General features: G+C 46.8%; 1 protein-coding gene across 3 annotated transcripts in view; it reads right to left on the bottom strand.

Moving 5' to 3' along the window:
• Positions 1 to 24,111, bottom strand: part of LOC125305362 (serine/threonine-protein kinase 3-like) — an 84,917-nt gene extending 60,806 nt beyond the window's left edge. For 2 of the 3 annotated variants that reach the window (XM_048260042.1, XM_048260043.1), the window contains exons 1-6: positions 23,480 to 24,111; positions 20,705 to 20,785; positions 18,730 to 18,858; positions 18,281 to 18,395; positions 9,145 to 9,309; positions 5,934 to 6,101 (exon numbers count right to left, since the gene is read on the bottom strand). In XM_048260042.1, the coding sequence (XP_048115999.1) occupies positions 5,934 to 6,101; positions 9,145 to 9,309; positions 18,281 to 18,395; positions 18,730 to 18,858; positions 20,705 to 20,785; positions 23,480 to 23,502 (681 nt within the window). In that variant the 5' untranslated portion in view covers positions 23,503 to 24,111. Of the gene's footprint in view, positions 1 to 5,933; positions 6,102 to 9,144; positions 9,310 to 18,280; positions 18,396 to 18,729; positions 18,859 to 19,034; positions 19,247 to 20,704; positions 20,786 to 23,479 lie in introns of those variants that run through there. The other variant, XM_048260044.1, reaches the window with a different exon arrangement.
• Positions 24,112 to 24,528: the final 417 nt, after the last annotated feature.

Here is a 24,528-nt window from a genome sequence, read left to right as displayed (position 1 = left end):
TGGGTGGGTGGGTGGGGGCGTTGGTCCAAGAGCAACAGGGCCGGCCACTTAAAGTGTCACAGTGCAATTAGAAGCGCATTAGGAAGCTGTGCAAACACAACCAAACCCCATGACAACCTCAACGGGGCAGAACACGACTTCCTCCTCCAGCGTAGCAGGCTCAGAGGGGTAGTGGGGGGTGGGATCGGGTGGGGTGGGGGGGTGCAGGGGGTGGAGGAAGTTGATGAAGTGGCAAGGACAGAGTTGATGAGTTAATGAAGCTCGCCTTCAAGAACAACAAAGCAGCGCGTCGGCCACTTGGACCGCTCTTCAAAGCGCCGCGGACCAGGGCTAAACACTTGCAGAAGAAAGAATTGTTCCCAGTGATCAGCAGAGAATGGTGGGAGGCTGGGAGTGGGATGGGGGGTGCTCAGAAAGAGAGGAGGAAAGGAGGAGAGGAGGATAGGAGGAAACAAGGCAAAAAAAGAAAGAAAGGGGAAGAAAAGAGAGAGAGCCTGGACAGATTGGTGACACGCCAGTAAAACATAGTGTCCACCAACACGGAGGTTGGTCTCAGGTTTCCCTTTTTTATCAGATGGAACTATTTCACCCTACTTTTCCTTTCCTGTACACGGAACAGACCGGCGTGTTCCTCTCCTCAAGTTAGCATGTAAGCTAATTAAACACAGGTCACCGGGCGTTCCATGGGTCCAGATGACCCAACGTATGAGACCCAGCTGCTGCATGGTCAGTGTGGCTTCGTCTTCACCCCCGCTTACAGACCATTACAGGATGAGAGGCACAAACGGCCTCACCCTGGACATACCTCCAGCCAATACAAGTAGTCCATATCTCTTCATGTCTGCATGTGAATTGTTATTGGTTAACATGTTAATTGTTATTTTCCACAGCACAACAAATATGGGCTAAATATAAGCAGCTGTGGGAATGTTGATGAATGGCAGTTAGTAAAGTCTTTGGCTACTGAAGGTCACAAACTCATTTGCATACCCACACTGTACTCAGCTTTACCAACATCTGAACATTAGGTGCAGTACTCCCGAAGAGGCCAGATGGCGCTTCAGGAGCTAACAATAAGCACGGTCCAGAGCAGAGCACCGACCGATTCTGGGGTGGGTCTGGATCTGGTTCCTATTCTGGACAGTTCCAGAGCCCAGTAAAGAGACAAAATGGCTGGATCAAATTTAGAGTCAAAATGAGCTCCGAAATAGAGTTTCAAAACAAATTTGCTAGGCCGGGAGTTTTGAAAGGAAGTGGTCGAGCTGGAAAGCAGACTCTCTTGTTGTTCCATTAGACTGTTTTTTTTTTTTTTGTAATTGTGAAATTGCGCATCAATCTTTACAATCTTTGCAATCAAGTTCATAAACCACAAGCCTCGCCTAATACCTTTTTTGCCATTCGAAATGACGTGTGAGTGTGCGCACACACAATGCAAGGCCCTGGAGTGTCTTCAGAGAGCTGTGAGCTAACACCTCCCAGGCCATCTTAAGTGTGAGAGAAATAAATAAGAGCAGCGCGTAATTATTACAATACATCATCGATCCATTAGCATGGGATCAGACAAGTGCTTTATTTACGGAGCAAATGCACGCTGATAGAGAAGGCTGTGGCTTGTGACTCAACGCCTCTGCTATGGAGCAACAAAGGAGAGAGCATACTTTCCACAGGGTTCACAGCACACAAGAAAACATTTCAAATTACCCCGCAAAAATATACAAGTACTCAAAGACTTCAATAGGGGCCCATCCAGAGAAGGCTATGGAAGAATGAGGAAAGAGAGACTGAAGGAAAGGGGGGAAAAAAGAGCCTGAAAAAAAAGCTGGTATAGGGTGTTTTTCATTCTAATTATTTTACCAGACCGACTGCTTACTCTGAGAATGATTAATCAGGGAGAGCTGAGCCAACCATCAACTGAGGCATGTTTTGCATTTCCTCTACTGGTGGATCCGTCCTTATTGCCAGTTAATTGAAACCTTGTTTAGGAATACCAAGGTCAACGTTTCCACCCATGTTATCCGAATTAGCCTGAAATGAATCCCTTCTAAATGGGAAGTGCGGTGTGGGCGAAACGGAGTGCTACTTGAATTCCGGCTGGGACACCCACATAGATACCTAAATGGGATGTGTGTGTGTGTGTGTGTGTGTGTGTGTGTGTGTGTTTGGGGGGGGGGTGTAGTGGGATGGCCAGTTTGGGTGGATGGATGATGTAGACCTTGAGGGAGCAGCAGGAACAACAGCAGCAGCAGCAGCAGCAGCACATTCAGCCCTGAGCAGTTGCAAGAGGGGAAAAGAGGGAAGGCATGCATGCGAGACCAGGCTTCACTTTCCATAAGGCTTATATCAGTGACACAACACCCTCGGCAATCTGGACCGGCTTACGCAGGTCTTCGCCTCATCTCCAACAAACACTGTTTAAAATTGGTCTTGAAAAAAACCCCAAATTGCATCAACAGCCCCTTCTGCAAAGATAGGGTGGGAAAATCTGATGTGCAGTCCCACATGACTGCACAAACCACAAAGTCCTTAACACTGTCCTCGCTCTTTTCAGAGCACGAGATTGAGTGGAGGATGGGACGGAAACCGCCATGCTCGTAGAACAAGGGGATGCTGACGCTGCAGAAGATCAATGCTGTCGCCCGGACTCTGTCTGGCGAATAAAAAGCCTTCCGAATCGCCGCATCAGCAGTGGGCCGCTGGCTCAGCTGCTTCAAAGGGACTCCCTGTGGTGATTTCATACCTTGCAGAACGCAAGCAGACAATGACATTAGCCCGGCATTAGCCAAGATGTCTAGAAGAAGGCCTCAGCGAAAAACACACTCATGCCCCCTTTCCACCTCCACCTTCAGATCCATGTTCGTGGGTAAAAAAAAACGCTGAGCCTGTGTGTTTTGGCATATGGACGGAGAGTGAGAAAAAAAATAAGAGAGCGCTTTGAGACAGCAATAAACTGTTTATGCATGCCGTCCGAGAATTGGGCCGGCAGGGGCGACAGGGCGGCTTTTAAATCCGGGAAGCAGAAGTGCATATGGTGTACAGAAGTCACGATACCCCAGTGAGCCAGAGAGAGGGGTATAAATCCTGGACGCCGGTAGGTGATCGACACGAGGCTGTGACGAGGCCCGGCTCCAGTGGGCTAATTCATCTCTCAACCCTACGTGTGGCCGACCACTTTCCCTTACCAGTTAGTGACAGGATGTCAGTTGACAACTCATTTGATCGGTGGTGAGTGAGTGTGTGAGTATATGTGTGTGTGAGTCTGCATACGTGGTTGTGTGCGCGTTTCGGGGAGGTGGGGTTACACGACAGGCGTGGGGGCGGTGAGGTGGTGGGGGCACGGGAAGGAGATTTACGGCAGCAAGCGGAGCAGCAGCTGGCTAGGTGGCGCGCAGAGCCGGGCAAGAGGGAAGCTAATCTTGTTTACATTCAATCTGCTATTTCCTCCCCTCTGAAACCCTGCTAGAAGAAAGTCATGTAATATGTGTATTAAAAATAAGTGTAGCAGACCAGGAAACAACCTAACTGGCAGCACGGGGCCTTTGTGGGGCAGCCAACGTACCCTGCGGCTACGCGCAATTGATACATGCTCTATTCCAGGATGGATTCCTGAATCACAAAAAAAAGGAATTTGCTCCAGTCGGGCCCCTCACTGAGACACATTACTGGGTTAGAACACAGCAATGTGTAGCGTCTGTAGCAATACATGAACTGTGGTTAATATGGTCAAACTGTGCAACTGAGTATATACAGATATACTTGGGTGTGTATGTGTGTGTGAGAGTGTGTGTAGACATTAAGGCGAGGTAGATTACTTTGTTGAGAACTGGCGATAATTGAGACGTGAGGAATGAATTTCTTTTTCCAAGCGTGGTTCCTCGTCTCTGACTCACACAGAAGCCTGAATTTAATTATGCTAACGTGTTGCTGCTACGGGCATCTCACGGCACTGATACACTGCACAGTGCCAGGCACTGCCAGGCAGATATGTACTTTCAATGGCTTTCTATGCTTCTATGGATGCAACTTTGCATCCTGCCAGTACTTCCACCTAAGTCATATGATAAGTATAAGTAGATATAAGATATCACGTCCGGCACAGGGAAACCTGATTCTAAATATGTAATATATAGTGCAGAGTCCAACTGAACCTCAGTCATGAGATAAAAGGTTAAGTGTACACAAGGTTCACAACTTTGGCTTTCTAAAAAAAAAATGGTGAGAATGCCCTGAGAAGACAAAAGCTGATAACCGAGGGGAGAAGGAAATGTTAATAGAATTGAAGAAGAAAAAAACAGCGGAAAAGCTTGTGGCTTTTTTTTATGGAAACTGAAATTTCAACTTCAACCATGCAATCACCACATTAAAGGAGCCCCATTCTGGAGACGACCGCCGGTATGCGCGGCCAGTGCCAGGCTAGTGTTTTTCATTAGATTTGTCCATTTTTTCAGTTGATTTGGCAAATTAACTTACTGCAGGCCAAGCACACCATCCAGACATGGCAGCGCATAGCAGCAAATTGCATTTATCAAAAACACACACAAGACCTGTTTAATTAGCGTGATGTGTTTAAAACAAACACAGGCACACACACACACACACACACACACTCACACAAACTATTCTCAGTAGCATAGGAGCAACAGAGAAGCCATCTCTTTACCAGTCACTGTGTACAAAAGGGAACACATTTAAACTTCATCATTTGTATTTAGGTACTGGTGGTAATCCTTCAGTCTATCTTGGTAACGCAGCTTTTTCCTACAATCTTCATTTGTTGGTAAGACTTCAAAGTCTGTGATTGATCACACAAACAATTTCCTTGCTCCGGCTTCTTGGTTTGTTAAAGAAAAAACAACATCAGCTTAGATAATTTTGCTCTATTATTTGGAAAGCACACCTAACAACTTCAAGCTTTTTTCCCAGGAAACAAATTTGTTTGTAGTTGCATGATGAGGATGATAGATGTACAATGTGGTTTTGGAGCTCAAACGCGGCCCGAGGACGAGGAAGGAGGAGAAGGCCATCCCGGTCTGACGATGGGGCTTATGGTGGAATGAGTGCTTGTGTGCAACTGATTGATTCTGACTTTGAAGTGCACCTCATGTTCCACTGTTGGAGTTATTAATTTGTGTACATAGGTGTGTGTGTGTGTGTCTGTCAGTGTGTGTTTCATTCACTCCTCACATGTGCTGTAATCAGGAATATGCTACAAATCATCGGAGGTATGAGATTATGAGCCGGCAAACCCACTCCACATGTTGGCCCTTGGGGAGGCAGGCAAAGGTTTCCTGAGGGAACACTGGGAGACCGCCCACATCACCCCTGCCATTGCTGTTGTGTTGTGTGTGTGTGTTTGTATAGTGAGTGTACAGTATAGTGGTGTAGTGGTGTGTCAGTGTGTTAACAGTGATGTGAGGGTGTACTGTATGCATGTTGTGGAGGGTGTCTGGAGTGTGCGTGTGTGTGTGTGTGTGTGTGTGTGTATGTATGTGTGTGTGTATGTATGTGTGTATGTATGAGAGAGATAGATAGATAGATACTTTATTGATCCCCAGGGGAAATTCAAGGTCTCAGTAGCATACAGACAACACACACACATTCACTAACAGCAGAAAAAGTAATTAAAAGTATATAATATAAAAACACAACTAAGCAATAAGGACAGTAGAAGATAAAGAATATACCAAAATACAAATTATACTAACACTTAATCTAAATCAATTCTAAAAACAGTATCCACATAGTGGTGATTAATCAATCAAGAAATATATGTGCATGTAGCTGTGTGTGTGTGTGTGTGTGTGTGTGTGTGTGTGTGTGTGTGTGTGTGTGTGTGTGTGTGTGTAAGTGTGTGAGTGTGTGAGAGTGAGTGAATAAGTGAGTGAGAGAGAGACAGAAAGAAAGAGAGAGAGATAGAGAGAGAAACAAACACTCACTCTCATGGGGTGAATGTCTGCATAGGGCGGCTTGCCCTCAGCCATCTCTATGGAGGTGATGCCCAGCGACCAGATGTCTGCCACACAGTTATACCCAATCTCCTGGATCACCTCTGGGGCCATCCAGAACGGCGTGCCAATCACTGTGTTCCTCTTGGCCATCGTGTCCTAGAGAGAGGTAGGCCGGGAGGGCAGGCATTAAGGACACAACACCAAGGCCACAACTAAAGAGGCCTGAATACATAATCTGCTATTTCTTTTCTCTAGCAGGAATTTTATTTTTTACTTCAAAGCCTTCATGTTTTACATGTTCTTTGATGGGTCGTATATCAAACAAAACATTTTTTATTTCACTATTTAATGACAAAAGAGGTTGTACTAGTGGGTCAAAGATGTCAGTTATGAGTAATGCAGGACTGAGACGCAACGAGTGCTGTTTTATGTTTTCCAAAGTAGGAATGGCCACCACCTAAGGGACGACGTAGCAAGCCTGTCCACTGACGGCCATCTTGTCTAGTGCCCACTAATGTAGCTCATCAGATGTGGGACTTGACAAAGGGTGAATGGTCATGAGTTATCAATGGTAATAATGTGGGCACACAACAGATGTACTTCGAAACTGATATGGTCTTTGTGGACACGGAACAGATTTGTTCCTAAATATCCGTACACTAAAACGAATCCACAATAACGTAGACGTAGCCTAAGAGGCCGTGGGGTGATGTTGAGGGAGTCTGTGTGGGTGCTGTGACAGCATGGTGAGGGGTGAATAGAGGGTGGAGATTAGGCCATTGATAAGAGCCAAACATGTTTCAGGCTGTGAAACAGATCAGCCTTCCAGCCTGTCACAGATGCCGTCCGTGAGCCTAGCGCTGGCGCAAAGAGGCCGTGATTAACTTCGCAGATCCTCTGGCGGCCGGTGAAACGGCACACAGCAAAATGAGAAGGGGGCAAAAATGTGTTCTTCTCCCTCTCGACCCACCCCCCCCTCCCTCCACATCTTAAATGATCTCTGTGTTATGTTAAACTCATGGCTCAAAAATGGTTTATTGAACTTTATATATTCCAGGCACCCTCAATTGAAACACCAACACCATCCACAACACACACACACACACACACACACACACACACACACACACCCCATGCCGTCCCGAACGCCTGGAGCCTGAACAGGTTCCGAGGGGCCGTGGTCCCGCAGCTTTTATGGGTCTCTTTAAATCATCAAGTGCTTAGCAGGAACACAGCGTCCAGGGGCGTAAAAGCGGGTTCGGCCAGCGCCAGGTAGGATAATGGGGAGCTTATGCGGTGCGGCCCGGCGAAAAAGAATCGACGAAAACGCGGAACGAACAAACCGACGGAGAAACGGATGGTGGACCACCCTGCAGAGCCGCTAGGGCTAAGTAAAGCTGTTCTGACCCTGCAGAGCCGCTTAGGGCTGGCGCAAAGCTGTTCTGACCCTGCAGAGCCGGGGCTAAGTAAAGCTGTTCTGACCCTGCAGAGCCGCTAGGGCTAAGTAAAGCTGTTCTGACCCTGCAGAGCCGCTAGGGCTAAGTAAAGCTGTTCTGACCCTGCAGAGCCGCTAGGGCTAAGTAAAGCTGTTCTGACCCTGCAGAGCCGCTAGGGCTAAGTAAAGCTGTTCTGACCCTGCAGAGCCGCTAGGGCTAAGTAAAGCTGTTCTGGGCGAGGCCTGTTGCTCAGGGCACCTACACTTCAGCCACTGATTGTTACACAGGTCCTGTGTGTGTGTGTGTGTGTGTGTGTGTATATGTTTGTTTGTTTGTTTGTTTGTGTGTGTGTGTGTGTGTGTGTGTGTGAGTGAGCTGGAGAGAAAAAGAGAGGGAGAGAGTGACTGAGAGAAAGAGTGAGTGAGTGTGTGTGTGTGTGTGTATGTGCATGTTTACATGCCAAAACCCGGTTGTACTCAGAGTCGATTACGCTGTGATTTACAGACATGCTGTAGGAAAGCGAGGCAGCTGTAGAGATGTAATGAGAAGAGATCACTGCCAACTTCTAAACACTGCAGAAGAGTTTAGCAACCCAAGCCCCTTCTCTCACTGTGACAGCACAGCAGGGAGCCCAGGAGAGAGCAGTGTACACTTCTCACATGCAATTTCAAGTCAAACCTAACTTGGATTTGAGAGATTTGACAGACATTAAAAAGACTCACTCTCCTCTATAAAGGCACTGGCTGTCTTTATTTGATGACACATTGCATGATATAGTGTTTTTACAAGCAAATGAGGCAATACGAATGTCTGTCTTTTTTACCCAGTTTTTGCTAATACAAAGCTAAGATGCTATATGCTAATTAGTCAGGTCAGTAAGGTGTGGTGACTTTACCTGCATATTGGAAGAAATAAACGCTTACTATTTGTGCCATTGGAGCCATGAGGTGCTGTCTGCCCAAATGAAAGCTAGTGAGATTTGTACAGTGAGACTTAAGGCTTCTTTGCTCAACAAAAGTCTTTTGCAGTGTCAAAAGTACCACAAGTAGAACAATCTGCACAATCAAATTAAGTGTCTCCCAAAGGCCTTACATAACGAGTGAAACATATGGTGAGTTCAGAAGGGCTTCAACAAATAGCAATAAAGTGTATTTAACAGTAGCAGAATTAGCCAAAACAGCTTAGCAGCAGTGTTGTGAATGTGTGTATGTGTGTGTGTGTGTGTGTGTGTGTGTGTGTGTGTGTGTGTGTGTGTGTGTGTGTGTGTGTGTGTGTGATTTTGTGTGTGTGTGTGTGTGTGTGTGTGTGTGCCCTGACTTCTACCTCGGAGGGGTGGGAAGGCTGCCTAACAACAACCAAAGTCACGGATCACTCCTAGACCTAAGGCGCTAAGTCTTCCAAGTTTCTGCCTCTTGAGGTCAGTTGTTTACAGTTTTCCCTAATCAAGCCGCCGGTAGATTCCCTTCGCCTGCATAGCATAATGGATAGGAAAGATAAGAACAGACGCCTATTTACAATTTCCCCCTGCCAACACACACATTTCAGCTCAGTGTGTTGGCGTAGGCTGAATGCATCCTGAATGGCTGCGCCTTTCAATAATTTAACAGGAATATGTAAAGGGGTTGGGGAGCAGTCTTTATCGAGCCTCAGGAGTGTGTGAGGCCACACACACAACCTGTGGGTTTTTTTTTGAGCTGTGGATTGTGCTTTCCTGAACATTAGTCCAGGTCAGACGCTAGCACCAGCAGAAATGTCCAACTCACCGTCAACTGCCCAGCCACTCCAAAGTCGGCCAGTTTCGCATGACCTTCGGTGTTGAGGAGAATATTCCCAGCTTTAATGTCCCTGTGGATCTTCCTCATAAAATGCAGATACTCCAGGCCTTTCAGGGTTGATTTGAGGATTGTGGCTATCTCATCCTCACTGAGCTGTGCAAGACAAATAGAGAGAGAGAGAGAGAGAGAGAGAGAGAGAGAGAAAAAGATTCTCCTGTGATTTAACTGTTCCAAAGTATCATTCATGGTGAATCTTCACTGGGCTTAGAACAGCGGTCTGTGGGTTGTGCTTTGCACATAAATGCATCTGTAGACACACACACACACAGACACACATACAAATGGGTGCAGGCACACACACATTTGGTTACTGTGTTATATCCTGCTGTGTGAGTGAAACAAACAGGCAGCACTGTTTTTTGCATTTTGGACATGCATGATGTCTTTACCAATGGGCTATATCATTCAACAACAACAATGAGCAAAAAAACAAGCCATTTTATTACACAGTGACGGGTTACTACGTGCTTCTGTTAAACTGTAAAGCTCATGTTTCAGTAATCACAACCCTGTCAAATAAATACACGTTGATTTCAACAAATAACATACTCATGGACTACATTTAACAAATTCACAAGATTTCAGGCCAACACCCCCCCCCAAAAAAAACAAAAAACCCCTTCATCCATAATGTACAACTCAGCTTGGTCGTGTGAAACCTTTGGGTCAGGCTGTCGGTCGGTTGCGTCGGTCTGTCGGCCTGCCCGGTGAGAGCTTGAGAAACGGGCCGGGTCCAGGACGTGAGTCAGTGGCGAGTGGCAGTGGCGGGGGAAAGAGGGGGGATTCCCATTAAGGCCTATATGCGGCGGCGCAGGCAGGGACCGGGCCAAACCGGCCGCACCACGACGCACCGCGCCGAGCCCAGCGCAGCCAAGCGCTCCGGCAGCAGAATGTGCACTTCATTAGTGGGAAAAGTGCCGGAGAGAGCCGGGCCCCGGCCAAGTTCTGTGGGGCCCCATGAAACGCCAATAAAAGTCCCGGCCAGGGGGAACCGGCTCGGACCGGGAGGAGAGGAGGGGAGGTGAGGAGGAGGAGGAGGAGGAGGAGGAGGAGGAGGAGAGACCCGAGGCCTCTCCAGATGAGTGCTACTTCTGTGGAAAATGCTGGGCTCTGTTAGGTGCCCACTGGGGCTCACTGGAGATGGCCACTGACCCGCAGCCCTGGATGGACCGGCCTTACCGCCTACGGGCCAGACCACAACTTCTGGTCTCCCGCAGCTCAGAGCGCGCAGACATCAGACAGCGAACACTGCTACTCTGCCAGCACACGCAGACGCACCTCAGAACAGAGAATCTACATACGTATAAGCGTTTTTGTTAGACTGACACACACATTATGTACGTGCTGTATGTATGTATATAACTATGAGCGTACGCCGTACGGATATAATACAGATTTAACGGTATGTTTACACATATCTAAGTATGTTTAATATCGTGTCACCTAGACTGAACCCTGGACATGTGTGGAGAGAACTGAATTAAAGAGATAATAGAATAACTAAAAGTCCAGTCCATTGAGGAGAAAAGAATGCAGTAGGGAGAGGGGGATGGGGCAGAAGAAGAAGGGGTCATTCAGAGCGCACATCCAGTGGAGGCCAGATGATTCAGTCACTCTGGTTTTCCCAGGCCACAGCAGACACACACACACACACACACATGTTAAGCCGCGCGCGGTCCCCACGGATCACTAACACTCACTGTTTTCGTTTCGATGGAGGCTCTAAACACACAGGCTGGAGATTTACAGCACTTGCTCCCTTTTTCCCTTGCTCATTCTCCCTCACACACACACACACACACACACACACACACACACACACACACACACACACACACACACACACACACACTCTATGTGCACAGGTATAAATGTACATGTTTATACAATATCATGTACACTGATACCAAAAATCTGGACTGTATATGAATGCATGTATGTACATACACTACACTCATAAACACACCCAAAGTAGAATGTTACACACACACACACACACACACACAGCCCTAGCCAGCAGTGTCTGGGGCCTGAGTGGAGCAGCACCTGGATTGTTACTGATCCCCACAGTCCACTTGGGCCGTGGCTCCGCTCAGCAATCCCAGCATCCCTTTCTCCACCGCCCCAGACCACCCCGCCCCACCCCACCCCACCCCCGGCTCCACCGAATCGCAGCACACCGCACCGCACCGCACCCCCACCCCTCGGCCCTTCCCAGCGCACTTAGCCTTGTTTATTTTCTCAAAACAGAAACAAAGAGAAGGCACCGCCGAGAACCGTATCTTTTTACAACTTGGTGACATCACTCGTTAAAGGGCCGGCGCACACATGCGTGAGGGCTCCTGGTCTTCGGGCTTTTTGGGGCTCCCCCGGCGCCCATCCACGCGCCCCCAGGTGACCGTGCTGCAGTCTGACCCCTGATCGGGGTCACCGGCATGGCGTATGTTGGCTTCACGAGCGAGCAAGTGAGAGCATGAGTGTGCTTCTATCCAGAGAAGGAGGGGGGGGGGGACAAAGACACGGAGGAAAACAGAAAAGGAGAGAAGATTGAGATGAAGAGCAAGAAGCATACAAGGTGGAAAAGAGAGGAGGTTGACTTTGTTGATGTGGGATGGGAAAGATATGTGGAATGACCAAACTAATTACTGGACAATGCAAGGAGAGCGGATATGAGTATCTATGCACCCTATCTGACTTAATGGCATAAATATCTGGAATAAACAACTGGAGGAACATCTGCTCTGAAATGTCATGGCTATTTTCCACAACATTGTGGCAATTGAGCTCAACCAACATGAATCTTACATCATGCAGTGACGCATGGGCACAAACACACACACACACACACACACACACACGCGCGCGCGCACACACACACAAACACACCCACACACTATCGTCACACATACTCCATCCAGCTTCACCAGGTGACCAGGAGAGTGAAGTCACTGGCCTCTAAGTGTAAACACAGTGGTTAATGGCATCTTGAAAGACGCCAGTTGATGATGGAATAAGGAAGTGTGATCTACAGTCATGGGTCCTATCCAGATCCTCACAGAGTTCCGTGACTTATACTTACGAGAACACAGCAGTTCAATGAATACCTGGTCAAGTTCTTAGAAGAACTCAACAAGGTGCTATCTAGGATTCTTTAAAGAGTCTTTACTAAGAATCAAGTCTTGCCTAAGGATACCTACCTGAGGCATAGTGATTTCTGACTTTTGTGCCATCTTTAACGGCCCTGTTGTGAGTAAAGAACAGTGTAAGCGAGTCTCTTTACCATTGAAAGTCAGTAAACCCAAACAAACAGAGGCCTTGTAAGCCTATGGATGGTGCCCAGCTGCTGTGCTGTGCTGGTGCTGGAGCTTATTAGTGCACCGCACTACTTCAGCGCCGGGCCCCGCTTCCTCCCTGTGGTCACTCCCACCCAGCGCAGATGCACCAACGCAAATAAAAACACACAAATTAGCCGTGCGGACAGTAAACATTTCCAGTTCTCCGGGCAGACTTCACCCACACTGTGCAACATAAACCACTCCTAATACGCTCTCGCAGTGGCGGCATCGACAAGCAGTACGGCGTTAGTCACGCTGACGTCCTCTGCAGCGCAAGACGCATGGCATCTGTGCATCGGCAGACAATAGGTAGGCGTTTTAAAAAGGTAACTCTCTTTGAGTATCCTTCACACCAGAAAGCGGCCCATGCTTAAAATCTGTTTAGCATTGACCCGTCTAGGTCAGGCAGAACTACCAGGTCTACTGTGCCAGAATCTGTAAAAGTCCGCTGCCTCTTATTTATGAGTTCATTTATAATCATCAAGTGTGCAGTTACTGAGGGGGCAAGCAATCAATTTTCGCCGTTTCGACCAGAAACACATCCACCACAGCATTAGGAGAGATTTATAAATCTTGAAGTCCGAATAATTGTGGATGTGGAACTTTTACGACCGGTTTTAACGGCTCCCCAACCCGCGGTACGGAGCGGTCCTGGGGCTCAGCACGGCGGAGAGTGCCGGCACATCCCGGGCGTGCGGGGCCTGGCCTCTCGGAGCAACCGTCTCTCTCTCTCTCCCGGCGAGGAGTCCACTCGTCCACATGTGAAATCAATACCTCCCCCTCCATTTATAAGCTACTCTCGCTTGTACCATCAAATCAAAACCATATTGCCAAAAAAATGGCTTCTTCTGAAAAAAGATCCCATCCAATCCCCTAGTCCCAGCATGAGAGAAGAGATAGATACTGAGTGGGGCTATGACACCGTTTTTGAAAAATGCACAGTCTGGCTCCCTCAAAATGACCAGCGCATAACCTGCTGACTTCCAGCTTCACATCTATATTGAATTGGAACCTTCAAACTTCATCTCAATTTTGCGGCTTGACATAAATACATCTAAAAGTAAATCTCCGAAAAGTATTAAAGTTGGATGCGGTAGAGCCGCATCAACTCCAGGGCCCTTCCAAGGTGTTTAATAAATGCTTGGTACATCCAGGAAAATACTTTCCCCGGGTTTATGTTCTGCAGAGGTGACCTTAGGGGCTCTTTGAGTTGAATAAAGCCGTATCCTGGCACAAGCTCCGACATCCATCTTCTTGACGTCTACAGTACGTCAACCTAATGGTAAATCTGTGAAATCGCCAACCGACATCAAGACACAGAAAATCTGCCCTTGGCACCCTGGCAGGACCACCTTTTCCTCCATCTCAACGGTATACAGGCCTGGAAGTCGCCTCTTAAGGACTAGCACTATGCAGAGGGAGTGAATGAGAGAGAGAGAGAGAGAGAGAGAGAGAGAGAGAGAGAGAGAAAGACAGAGGGAGAGAGAGAGAGAGAAAGAGAGGGAAGAAGGGAGAGAGGGAACACCCAGTGTTTTCCTCCTGCAGCGAGCTGCTCTTTACCTGCGCTCTGGTGCCCGTCATCTATTCGGCTACTTATCAGAGATTTCCACCCCTGTAAAACGCTGTGTGCGCTACAGTAACGGTGCAGCATGCAGAACTTTTCCATCGCCCCTCGAACAAACGCTCCAGCCGTGACTCCACTTCCCTCCTGTTTTTATGAGAACACGCTGGTGTTGGTGTAAAACAGGTCATTTGGACCTCCCAGGGTCCACTCTGGCAACGGCCCTTCCCGCGTGCCAACATCTACAGCCGCCCAAGGCACTCCCATGACCAATAATTTTGCTCTCACCCGAATGTCGTAAACAGCTTAAAACCCTATTAAAAGCACAAATACGTTTGCAAAACTAAGTAGACGTTTATAAAACAATATTTCCTGTCTGCGCGTTGACTGTAAATAGTGTATTCAGAAGCACATTATTGCTTGTGACTCAAGCAAGTCCGATTTTTTCCCTGGCAGCGAGCTGAGTACAAGTGTCCTATAAATACAAGTAGGAACCTGACAAACTCAGCTGGAAAGGAAGTTATTACGAATGACTGATGAAGGAGAATGTTATATCTCCAAAGAGAGAACTTCTCAGTGGACAGCTGTGAGACTGTGTGTGTGCGTGTGTGTGTTCCATAATGTGCATGTGTGACCAAGTTTAAAAAGTGGGCATGTCATGTGTATATTGTTTATATGTACATATGTCTGTATGTGTTTTGAGTATGTGTATGTGCATGCATGCGTGCGTGTGTGTGTGTGTGTGTGTACGTGTGTTTATGTGTAGAACTCAAGCGTTTGGATATGAATACAAGTTAATATGAGTATTCATGAGAACATGGATGTTGATGTGTGAGAGTGCGAGTGAGAACATGTTCACACACGGCCATCTACAGACACTAAATAACAGTGAAGAAACATGGCTCTGCATATTCCATTAACTCACAGGCCTGCTGGACTGGGCCATCAAAAATCACAGGAGTCCATTTATAAACGTTCAAAGACTTGAAAGGGAGAGAAAAAAAAACGACTGAAGGAAAAACAAGCCTGGAGGCCTGCCACAAACGGAAGATATTTTTAGCCCCAAGCTTCCAAGTGAAGTTCACGGTCATTGTAGTATGTGATAGACTGGACAATACGGCTGTAAGGCAGCAGGACAGACTCCGCTCAGCACATCCTGTAGGGAAGAGTGCAACGCGGAGAGGGGAGACTCGGCGGAACCAACCAGAGAAGAATTTCATAATTCAAGGTCTCTCCCTCCAACAGTGTCAGGCTCTGTTCTCGTGTTTAGGAGTGGAAAACCATTTCCTGCTTGCTGCGCTCCTCTGCACAGCTCTCCTGACTCTGGCACACCATGAAACGAAAGAACCAAGAAAAAAAAGAGACAAAAAAAAGAGAGAGAGCGAGAGAGTGAGAGAGAATACGGGGAAGTGAGGGGAAGAAATGGAAGAAATTGTGCTCAATCACACAAGGATTACTGGGTGTGTTTTGGTTATGAAAAAAAAGGGAATGTCATAGGGCTTCATCTGAGCCCAATTCTTTCATGTATACATCCACAATGTAAACGGAAGATAAGTGCAGTCATACCCCACACACATACAACCACCACCACCACCACCACCCCCCACCCCGCCTCTCCAACTGCCCCAGCGAGAACGACGGAGCCAGGGAGGAACCCGGAGAGTTTTCTCCCACAGTGTGTCACCTGCTGGCCCCATAGTGGACCGGCGGAGCCAGCCGGACCGTGCTTAATCCTGCCATCCAAACGCGGGGTAATAAATATGTAACAGTAGTAAGCGCTGAGAAATGGCTGCTCTGACTCACTGCGCCCTCCGCTTTTTTATTGGAAGTGGAAACATTGAACTCAAAACAAAAACAAAACGTCGAGTCCGACATTCGATGGGGCCGCGTGCATTTCATGCGCCTCTCTCTCGTCATCGTCAGGGCTGCGCGCTGAGACAACTCGGAAAACCCTGACCCTAATGAAAGACTCAACAAAAACACTTTGAAGCTAACAAACATGGGCAAAATTAGTCTTGCAGGTGCAATAATTAATTCTCTGGCAATATGCAAGTCCAGCTGAGGCTATGGCAGGCACTGAGGTAGAGGTAGATTTTTTCCAAGGCACGTTCTGTGTGCGGAATACCCCATTTAGCACAACCATCTGTGCTGAAAAGATTGTTTACTGAAAGTGTCTTTAGTTTTATTATTTAAGTTAATTTTATTAATAGTTCATTTTGGTGACAGATACGTTGCAGCATCAACAGGTAGTTCAACACGTAAACTTAAATACAGCTTGCATACTGTATTTACATATTTTGAGTAGCTATAAGAGGAAAAACACAATGCCTTATATCATTCAACACTTCTTTTGAAGGATGTGTGACAACCACCTCAATTTTGCGCTACAATACTCAATCAGCCCAATATCAGAAAAAAGGATTTCGTTCTAGTAACAGTCACATCTAACTGCGTTAGTGTGCCTTGTGGTTGTGGTGTAGTGTTCACTCTGAGGTGAGCAGCCGTTATCTTACTCAGGGCAGAGGGGCCCACTGCGGCCATGCTGCAGCTTCACCCCACACAGCTCCCCTCCTGCAACAGTAGCCTCTCTCTGGCTCTCATTAGGATTAGCAGCTCTGGGTCCAGCGGGGGCTACATCCCTGCTCAGGTAGCAGTAGCGCACCAGGCCTGCGAGGTGCAGGGGGGATTTGGGAGGGGGGAGGGGGAGGACTGGAGGAGTGGAGCGGAGCGTCGGGGGCCTTTAAAAACGTCACCTCTGACAGAGTGCCCGGGACATTCTGTGCCTGAGCGAATTTATGCCCCCGTCGCTGCGCTGTTACTCTGTTTATGTCTCTCATCAGCCTATTAACTACACTGCAGCGTGGAGACCGGAGGGGGGAGCGGGGGCCAACAGGTGCCTTGGAGAGGGAAAGGTTTACCAGTGCGCACACACACACACACACACACACACACACACACACACACGATGAGAAGTCTGCTGTTCTCTTTCAGTCACAAGGCCACTGTGCTCACAGGTGGAGGTGGGCCTGGACAGGAAGATGTTGGAGAGTAGCAGGTAACACTAAGCTGCTTTTGCAGAGCCACCAAAAGGCATGTGGAGTGGGGGGTGTAACGGTAGAGGTAGAGGTAGAGGTAGAGGTAGGGGTAGGAGTAGAGGTAGAGGTAGAGGTAGAGGTAGGGGTAGGAGTAGAGGTAGAGGTAGAGGTAGAGGTAGAGGTAGAGGTAGAAGTATGGATAATGGTAAGGAAGAGAACTCAACTTCTCTGATCACATCCAGTCCTGAGGAAGAAAAAAAAACACGACTCACCCTGGGCCAAACCCAAATCTGGAGAATGCCCTCACCCCTATCCAGAGGGAATCTGTTCTGCAAATGTTTTCTCCTAGCTGTGTGATTGCTTCAATCCTCAAAAAACATTTCGTTATGAATGATTGAACCAACTCCCCCCACCCCCCAACCTCCCGCACTCACACACACACACACACACACTGCCCTCCCTCCCTGCTTTCATAACGGTCCAGAGACTGTGCTGAGCGGAGCGGGCTTTACGAGGCAGAGACGGGTTTGGGACAGTTTCATAGAGCCCTCTCTGCCAATATCGCAGCCAGGGAGGAAGTGAGGACTGGGGTCACGAGGAGAAATAGCACTTCCTGTGAGACCCTGCTGTTTTTTTTCTCTTTCTCTCTCTCTCTCTCTCTCTGTCTTTTTTTTTGTTCATTTTAAAATGCAGGGCTCTCCACGAGTGTGCGCCGAGCGAGTGCTGGGTCGCATGTGTGTGAACTCGCAGCTGGACAGTCTCACGCGTTCGCTCCTCACTCCTCATCATCTCTCCGGTCAGCCAGAGCTGAGGCATCCCTCGGACACGAAGCTACAAAAGCCCTACAAAACCCCACTACAGATGCTTTTGAAACAACACCTCTAAGGGTACATTTGCACTGTCAAAAGCATAAGTCACAAAAACATGATGGAAAACAGGACAGAAAAACACTAAATGTGGAAAAACCGTTGCTGCTGGACTGAGCAATGAACACAATACAGGCCTATAATAAATGTTACAGAGCAATGCAGTGAATGAGACAAATGTCATATGAATGAGACATTTGAGAAACTACTAAACATCAATCAAATGAAAAAGCTGACACTGATCTCTAGAAAACGGTGCTGACTTACTGTCTTGCTCCGCGCTCTGATAAGGTCTGACACAGAGCCTGCTCCACAGTACTCCATCACGATCCACAGGTCTGTGTTCTTGAAGTAACTGCCATAGTAGTTCACCACATAGGGGCTACAACCAGATATAACAACATGTGGGACTGCAACTTAAAAAGTACATCTCAGCAAATATTCATAACAGAAATGATTATGTTCAATGCACATGCATTTATTTGGCAGATATTTTTAGTCAAAGTCAACCGTACAAGACATTCATTTTGTTCTGTGTGTGTGCACTCAACAAATCAAATCAAATCCATGACAATGGGGTTGCTAACACCTGGCTCTACTAGTGGAGTTCGAGGCTTAAGTGGTGTCAGTATGGAGAGGCAGAGATGTATGAAGTGTTTGCGTGATTGCACACAGAGAGCAACAGGAGGGCGGGGGTTACGAGCTGCGTGCGGTACCTGTCACACTGCTGCATGATTGATATTTCTTTGATGATTTCCTGCAGGTCGGATTCCACGGGCACCTGTTTTATGGCCACCACCTGCCCCGACTCCTTGTGGATGGCTTTATAAACACTCCCATAGGACCTGAGCAGAGGCGCACGCGCACACACACACACACACACACACACACACACACACACACACACACAAAACACACATACACACACACACATTACAAACACACACACACACATACACATTACAAACACATGCACACGCGCGCACACACACACACATCGTGTGTGTCCATGTTTATCTACCTCTATGTCTGTATATTTGTATGTCCCCCCTCTTCCTTATTCTCATCTGGAGAGTGTGACCCGGGGCCTGCAGAGGGACTGGACATGGCATGTCAAAGAGACCTGACGCCTGAGGCCCCCCCTCTCCAGGGCCCCCGGGGGAGGAAGGCCCCGAGGCGTCCGTGCAGCGAATGGGAGTCTGGCGCGCGGGTTGAGCTGCGTTAACTGTGGGTTTTATGGGCTAGAGGAGTACAATATCATGGCACTTTAGTCTCAGGCTTTTTTACGCGCCTCCGGTGCACGAGAGCACCGGCAATGGCGTGGCAGGGAGCGCGGGCGCCCGGCGGTCACGCAGAGGAAAAAGGCGCTGGGCGCTGTTAAACAGATGGCAGCAGAACAGAGGGCGGTAGAGCGCAGCATGGGCGCACGCAGATGGGGAAGAGATCACAACCCCCTCCCCACCCTACACACACACACACACACACACACACACACACACACACACACACACACACACACACACACACACACACACACACACACGCCACACACACACACACACACACACACACACTAAACCCACCCCATCAACCCATACACGCCATCAAACTGGAATGCACCACCTCACCCTGGCTCATGGGGGGAGGGTGCATGTGTGGGGAGCAACGGAGTGGCGGTGGTGGTAAATATTACCTTATATACCCCAAGGCACGGCACAGGCTTGGGATCAGTTTCTGTGGTTTGCCCGTGATGTTGATTGCGGCAGGAAGCTACGCAGGCTACTGATTCACAATTAATGTTAAAAAAAAGAAAGAAAGGTAGCTCTCCAGGTCCCCAGGTACGGAACAATGGAGCTAGTGGGTAATCAGAGCCTGTTGCCTGCCTCTCTGCTCTGGGGAAGGGCCAAGACTGGAGCAGTGGAGGAGGTCTGAGACTGTCAGCTAGAGTGGAAGAGGTTTGTGACAGTCTATGACGGATGATTACAGATTGCTTTGCTCAGTTTGTCACTGGTGATTAATGTGAAACACAATTAAAATTGATCTGAAACATTTGTTACAGAAAACTACACTATGACAATGGGAGTGTCATGGCTATGAAGAAGTCAAAAGAGCTATGATTGAGTACAAGGAGAAAACACATTTAAACATTCCCTTCATTGTTAACATTAGTATAATACAGTCAATTACTTTCTTGACAGTAGACTACTGTAGCCAAAAAAATACAACAATGAAGTAAAAACACAGAAACCTATGTTAGTTAATTAGACAACATGATTTGTCACGTTCAATTCAGATCAAAAACACAAATGGGTTAAAAACATATCTAAGAAGGAAATAGAAGTACAGAAAGGGTGCCAGAGACAAAGACCATGGAGAGGCAGAGAGAGAGGGAGTGAGTGAGAGAGAGAGAGAGAGAGAGAGAGAGAGAGAGAGAGAGAGATGCCCTGTTCACATTTTTACTGCTGTGCCCCTGTAGTCAGGCGGCCTCCTCTGACTGACGTTACACTAAACAGAGCGAGGAGCCGCACCCACCATCAGATGCCGAGAGATGCCCACACACACCAGAAGAAAGAGGGGAGCAGCAGCAGAGAGAGAGAGAGAGAGAGGGAGGGAGAGAGACAGCCAGCGTGCAAGCGCGGGCGAGTGAACAAACGAATGGTTTAAAGAAGAAAAAAGAAACGTGGTTCTCACCCCTCCCCAAGCTTCTCCAGCATGTCAAAAACGTCCTCTGGCTGCTTGGTGAGGCTGTCTTCACTGAGCTTCTTCAGCTTGCTGTGGTGGGAGAAGGAAAAGAGCACATGGGCACATGGGCATCCCTCAGCAAACCCAACATAAACAAGCAGCATGTCCTTCAGCAATGGAGGAGCAGACCTACAGGGCCACAACTAAGGAGCCTTTTAGTAAATAAAACATTTTGTAGTGGTGTTTCAAGCTATGTGCTAAATCATCAAATTGTGATACAGACTGAAAGCATCTAAAACACATTTCCTGTGTGTTGAATGGTGAAGGATGCCACAAATTCTGGGAACACATAGAATTTAATCATAGCAATCAAACGTAATCAATGATTGGCTACTCGGATGACGGCTGAACATACTGCTGTATGTCAAGCTTATAGACTTTAGTTTATTGGTCAATGACAGCATAATTACATCAACCTTGCAAATCCAGTGATATCAAGTCTGTAAAGTGCAACTGGTAAACTGATAGCTTTCAATGAGAGGTCAAAAATATTGCAACTAGCTAGAATGAAAGAATTTTAATTTGATATCAATGCATTTTGTGGCAGAGGTTCAAATTAAGCAAGGTTTTGAGATGAAAAATACAAGCTGCTTCTAAAAAGTCACAAGCCTACTTGTGATGAGCTTTTATGTGTTCAGGACCAACAACAGCTTTTACTTCAAAAATGCAATACAGCATCCCAGTTTACTGTGCAACCATTTTAATGTTTTTTTGATAAGCGGGTGGATGAAAATAAATCAGGGCTTCTGTCTGGTCTCTGAGGAGAGCAAAGCAGAATGCCGCTACCCAAATAGGACAAAGAATGCCAATTTCTCCCCCAGGGTAAAGAAGCCAACTATTTTGACTTGGGAGGCCTCTTCAAAAAACAACAAATGACACTGATATATTAACATCTGTCGTGGGGTAATGCACCGAGGAGAAATGGCCCAGATTTATAGCTGTGTCTACTCGATCTAACTCTGTGGGTGGTGTCTACAGCGACACAAACAACGTCTGGGTAGGAAAATAAATAAATAAATAAATAAACAAACACAAACGTGTTTCTCACAGTCGGAAGACAATGTTTTTGGATTTCCAGACTGAGGGATGTGTCTGGCTGCGGTTGTTTTCTAGTTCTGCCCTAATGGATCATCCAAAGGTGTGATTCAGAGTGGAGATTCAGAAAAAGATCAAACAATACCTGCCTTATCTAATGCCTCAGTGTCTCAACCCAGTATAAAAAAGGGGCATAGTGTGGGACACTTGGCAGTGAGTGGTTGTTGTAGGAGATCCTATGGGATGGAGCACCACTGGCAGCAGGACCAAGATCGCCTGTTCACAGTTAAGAGAATTGGTTCACAGGGTTCATTGTTTATTCTCTCAAAAAGTGACAGACCGCAGAGATTCCTTGTGTTATAAGACGACGAGACCATAGCAATTTGTGGTGTAGTTCCTGCCACTCACACACGGACGAGGCTGCCATTTCTTCACGCAACAAACAGACATGCTTCTCAAGACATTCTCGACCACCCCTTTCACATCAAAATACCGTAACAGATGATCTGCAAACATGCACGGTTTTTCAGAAGCAATTTATTTGGCCATGCCTAACGTCTGTGCACACAGAGTCCTCTACAGCCCTACCACAGCAGACAGAGGGGCCTCAAAAAGTTGGAATCGTCAGACATGATTTGACATGAAATATGAATGACCAACATCACTGTGAATAATGAAAATTGTGTTGTTTTCTCTAAAGACTGTGGCTAAAGGAACATTTTATAGGGTTTTGTACCATAAAGTGAATAAACTAATTTATCATGTGTCACGTGACAATTTAAATATGACAATATCTGAAGATGAATTGAGTGCACAGATTTAAAACAAAACAGGTCCATATGTGGTGTGTGGCCATCAAAATTGGCAATTAGTCAACTCAATTGTTTATCACAAAACAGTGTTTAATAAACAAATACCATGCATTAGCAAAACAAGTAGGCTACAGTGTGATGATCCTAACATGAATAGCCTAATATAAAACACATGTTAAAGTCTGGGTGGGCTGGGCTTTTAACTGGCATAATGAACAGGTGGATTGAAGGCACTTGCCCTGCAAAGACAGTTCAGCGGAATTGAGGATCCTCTGTAAGCGTTTTAGGCTCCTTTAATACATTGATTTAAAACAAAGTATGCAGTAGAATTTAATGCATGAACTTTTAACCTATAGATGAACAAGCTGTATTCATCAGTTTTGGATATTTACAAATTCCGGTAATCATGCGTCGACAAATTACTTTTTATCCCAATTAAGTGGATGTTTGATGATTGTTAGATGTTTATTCTAAACTGCATTTGAGAAATTACTATGGAATAATCCAGGAGATTAATTTAAATGAGGAGTTGGCTGCAGATGCAACCTTTGTTAGCCGCGAGTATTGCGAACCAATGAGGGGGTGGGACCCCTGAAACAAAACACAAAAGCGGATGCTGACAAATCCGAGCAGAGTGTAACAATTTTCTCTGGTGGATTCGCACAATAATGTTTACGTGCACACCCGTTATCGTGTGCAAATCAGACTGTAGACATGATTAGCCATAGGCACGTGGTAACGCTTCTATGTTTGCCATCAGTTGGAGGAGGTACTTGATCAGTTGTGCCAACATCGGCTATATAGCAGCAGCACAAGACTGCGCGGACAGTTTAAATCGAGCGACGTTGTTGTATCCCTGAAGCAGGATATCACCCACCTTTTGGGCGCAGAATAATCCATCAGATGGACTCTTCAATTCAATGGCGCTGGAAGAAATCGCAAAATGAAAGTCGTGTATTGTTTTTGCCTACGCCTACAATTCCAACTATTCAAGTGTCATGCTCAGTTCGCTTGGCCAGCTGTTCGTCGTAGTCTGCTGACAACTTGGTGATGTCACGAGAGAGTGCTGACAAGCATGCTGCTGATAGTAGGAAGAGCTTAGTCGCACATGCCCTCCGCTGGTTGGCTGAGGTCGGAGAGGAGAGCTGCCCTCACTGGTTTCCTAGTATATCCATTTCAAATCATGAACATGGAACATTAACAAGAAGCCGAGTGTATTGTTTTGGGTTGCTTGGAAATGCTTGCTTGCGTGTCGGTGTGTGTTGGGACGGGAGTGGGTAACTCAACTCTGCAATAGCCATGCTGCCATCTGCGACAGATGCAGGACAGCATAGTGACAGACTTGCTGTTGCTGTCTTTGTAGGACTATATTAAGAACACACACTATCCACACTATCACTATCCATCAAATACCAAACAAAACGAGAAAGCTTTGCCTCTGTTCTTATTTCTGAAGTTCTGTTTCTTTTCAATGCCATAGCCTACATTGCATCTTTGCTTAGGCCCAATAAAGCCATAATGTCTTACCTACAGTAGAGTAATTCATCAATAAATCTGCGAGCTAAGTAGCCTGTTAGCATTCATAGAAGGCTTACGTTCTAGAGTATCTACAAACATGGAACTAACTTTAACAATAGAAACAAAGTAACCTTACATTAGGCTACATTACAATATTTGCAGGTTAAATATAGACATGACTGTTGAGCAAGGCATTTATTTTCAGGATCTTTTCTTCTTTCCAAAGCATTGCTTAAGACTATTGGCAAATGACTAGTGAAATACAGGTGTCCATAGGCTCAAATATAGTGTGCGCCGATCACGACAAACTTAGATCCTCAAAACCTACAGAAATTACTTCCCAGTATGTATGTTGGACATAAGCATGTCTTTGCCATTTTATTTAGTGGATTGTTGACTGTTTGCATC

The sequence above is a fragment of the Alosa alosa genome, chromosome 13, assembly GCF_017589495.1.
Source record: "Alosa alosa isolate M-15738 ecotype Scorff River chromosome 13, AALO_Geno_1.1, whole genome shotgun sequence".
NCBI classification, from domain to species: domain Eukaryota; kingdom Metazoa; phylum Chordata; class Actinopteri; order Clupeiformes; family Clupeidae; genus Alosa; species Alosa alosa.
This window is presented reverse-complemented; position numbering and strand designations above follow the sequence as displayed.